This window comes from Ciona intestinalis, unplaced genomic scaffold (assembly GCF_000224145.3).
Source record: "Ciona intestinalis unplaced genomic scaffold, KH HT000897.1, whole genome shotgun sequence".
Classification (NCBI taxonomy): Eukaryota; Metazoa; Chordata; class Ascidiacea; order Phlebobranchia; family Cionidae; genus Ciona; species Ciona intestinalis.
Window position 1 is genome coordinate 538 of NW_004191218.1, and position 3,296 is coordinate 3,833.

The 3,296-nt window shown below is 48.3% G+C and overlaps 1 protein-coding gene across 1 annotated transcript; it reads right to left on the reverse strand.

The window, feature by feature from the left end:
* Positions 1–273: 273 nt before the first annotated feature.
* LOC113475553 lies at positions 274–3,290 on the reverse strand. Its single transcript, XM_026839771.1, has 3 exons — positions 978–3,290; positions 747–911; positions 274–685 (listed from the first exon to the last, which is right to left on the reverse strand). The coding sequence occupies exon 1, from the start codon at positions 3,288–3,290 to the stop codon at positions 1,326–1,328; it is 1,965 nt and encodes a 654-aa protein (XP_026695572.1). The 3' UTR covers positions 274–685; positions 747–911; positions 978–1,325.
* Positions 3,291–3,296: the final 6 nt, after the last annotated feature.

The window sequence follows — 3,296 nt, forward strand, 5'->3', positions numbered from 1 at the left end:
CATAGGAAAAACCTGATATAATCGTACTGCAAACTTTATGACGTCAACCGTGAAAATGTAAACAAGTGCATGGTTCATTAGCATATAAGTTGGAGTACGGTTCCTGGTAGTATCATGAATTTTGGCAATAAATCTAGTCTCGCTGCTACTTCCGCATCACTAATGCACTTTGACCATAGATTTCTAATCCGAAAAATTAACGTACCATCATTTTTTGACACCAATTTTTTTTATTACAATTTCTTTGATACATTTACATTGGTTAGTAGGGTGGGGGAAGACGGGACACATTTGGCACATAATATCTAAATATCCTGATTGGGTTTTAAAAAAATTATTTCTACGTTTACGTCCAAATTGATCGATAAATTTATAAAAAAAAGGAACCCATCTTCCCCCACCCTACTAACTTATTATTTAGGCCCCCTGCATTGGCTGTACTGGAGGGGCCTCTATTGGCGGGTCCTCCATAGGTGGCTCTTCTGCCAAAGCCACTTCGACCGGCAAGGGCAAGGCCTCATCCGGGACCACCACAACCTCTTTTAAATTTTGGCGCCGGTTTTTTTCTTCGTTTAATGGTTGTTGCTGCTTTTTGGTCGGACCATATTCTCTGTGGTTGATAGACAATTTGCTCAGTTTGTAGTTTACATTTCTGATCCTTTTCTTCAGTTGTTTGTTTGATATTCTGCAATTAAAACAAATAAGATTAGACGGTGCAGGTCGGGATGGCAACGTGTAGAACTCACTGGTTGGGAGGTTGTGGTGGGTGGCTGGGACCTTGCCCTTGCTGACGGCGTGACTTTTTAAAGTAGGGTCCCGCCCTTCTCTTGGCCTTTGTGGTTTGGCGGCTGGGGCCTTGGCCCTTTGCTGCCTCCTGAACTATCAGCTTGGCCACATGTCGGATCTTATATCTGCATTTAAATAACATGAACATTAAAAAAAAAACAGTTACAAGTAAAGGAATATTTGTGACTTACATATTGGTCGTAGACATTTTTTGTTTAATTTAATTAAAAACTTATATTCTGAAAAGCAAAAACAGCAATTTAGTTAAAATTGCACAGTCACATTTTTGCGATATTTCAGCGAACAATGATGTTCGAGGTTGATCATCATCCAGTTACGGATACGCATACTGGAGATATTGGTTCACAACCATCCCTGTTACGGATACGCTGACAGGGTCCCTGTTACGGATACGCAGACAGGTTATGCCGAAACGAAACATGTGCATTTCATTTCGTGGGGTTGAGCTGCGAAGCAGAAAGGCGCAATGCGCGCTTTTGTTTTGCTGCATGCAACCACGATTCTCTCGTCATGGAAGACTATTTCTGACAGTACCAACTCCCAAAGTATTGGGTGTGACTGTCTTTATCTCGAACTTCTTTACACTGACCGCAGATGGTTGGCATCGTTCGAGGTTTATTTCTGCGGACTGGTATTCCGCCTATGGTCTGCATCTGCCGTTTCAACCTGTAGCTTAGGGTACTCCGAGGCGTCGGTGGCATAGATGAAGGAGCTTGCACCTCTTCTTCCACGACTGTTGTCTGCGCCTGAGATGATTCCGGCAATACTAAAGGCATGGGAAGCAGCTCTTCTGTTTGGAACACCGGTAGCGGGGCTGGTTGCAACCTCGCCGCCGGGAGCTGCTCTTCTGCTGCCATACTTGGCGCGAAGAGTCGAACGCCTTGCACAACAGTTGCCACCTCCTGCTCTTTTTCTATGCGGTTCCACCACTGCTTCAGTGTAGTTTGGTTGACAGGAACCAATTGCATTTTGGTGTTGTTCATCACCAGCTGACAAGAGATAACAGCAGTACGGATTCTGAGGTATGCCCGTGAAACAAGCATCCAACGATCCACGCGTTTTCCGTTCTCCGTCTTTGAGCTGGGATAACGTTCGCAAAGCCGTCGCATGATGCAATCCGAGTAGCGGTTGCAATCGGGCCACTGAGCCGGTTCCCCACCGCTCAAAAATCCCCTGCGCAGGCTGTCGAGTCCTGCAACGCCGGACGTTGTGCTGGGGTTACCTTTCTGACTCTTGAAAGTGCCCCGGCTCAGCTTGGTTCGATGTCGCGGCGCGAACTGAGTGGGTTTCCTGTCGTAATCGGACAGGTTGTTCCACAAACAAACAATGTGCTCTGCATGACAAGTGCTGATTGCTTGGGATTGCTCGGCGCACAGCTCTACCAGGTAGTCGGCTAGTTGCTCTACTTTTTCGTACTGGCCAACAGAATCACCAGGCCCTGTCGTGTCTTCTTTGGTTTGCACAGACGACGCAGCAACCGGCTCTCCTGGCGTTGAATCGTCGAGCATGTCGAAGTCGGTATCGGGTAAGGTGGGGTCATCTGGTTCGTTAAAACCTTCGTCATCACCGTCCACTGACCAATCGACACAATCGATTTCGTCGAGTTGAGCCATTTGCTCTTCAAAACAGGTGCCTGTTTGTTTGTACAGGTACTCGACGCCGATCAGCTCTCCCGTGTACTTTCTTGATGACCTGCAGTATACCAAGCTGCAATCTGCATCCTTTAAGCGCTTGTGGAGCAAGTTAGCTGTTCTCTTTAAGCTCTCGGAATAGGAGGAGGAAACGGAGCCGCCCGAATCACTGGAGTGGGCTGATCTGGCGCGGTCTGCGTTCCACCTGGACAAGCCGTCCAAGAGATAAGCCTGAAAGAAGACATCGCTGGCTGTGGTGCCAGGGACAAACCTCCGTACGTGGTCGTGGAACGATTCCAACGAGTTAGAACCTCGTGCGCACCGATAAACTGGCAGCGATATCCCACCGATCACCTGCATTCCAGTTATCGTGTACAGCTGGATGTTTGGCGGATCTTGAAGGCAGCAAACGTGCGGCATCTGCACCTTCCATACTTCTTCCACGAGGTCTGATTTGAGCAAGTCAACACCGGAAAGATCGCGGGTAGACGGTCTTTGGAAAGCCTCTAGCAGTTGCCCAATCATTGCTTTCGTTCTTTCCGCACCACGCGTACGGCGACGGCAATGGCGAGCACGTTCCCGTTTGGTGAGCTTTCGGCGCGCTTCCTCGTAGGTGCATCCGGGTAAACCGGCTGCTTTCATCTCTTGCAATCTGGCCAACGTCAGCTGTTGCAAATCATTTGGATCGTACTCGAAAATACAACCAGACAGACGAGCGAGAAACTCTCCGTACAAGGGATGACTCTCTGTGGTGCAGCAGGCGGCGAACCTCCGCATGAAGTGCCAAATGTCTAAACGAACCTGAAGCCCGCTCTCCTGCCATCCAGGAAAAATCTCGGCGATTTGTAACATGGAGTT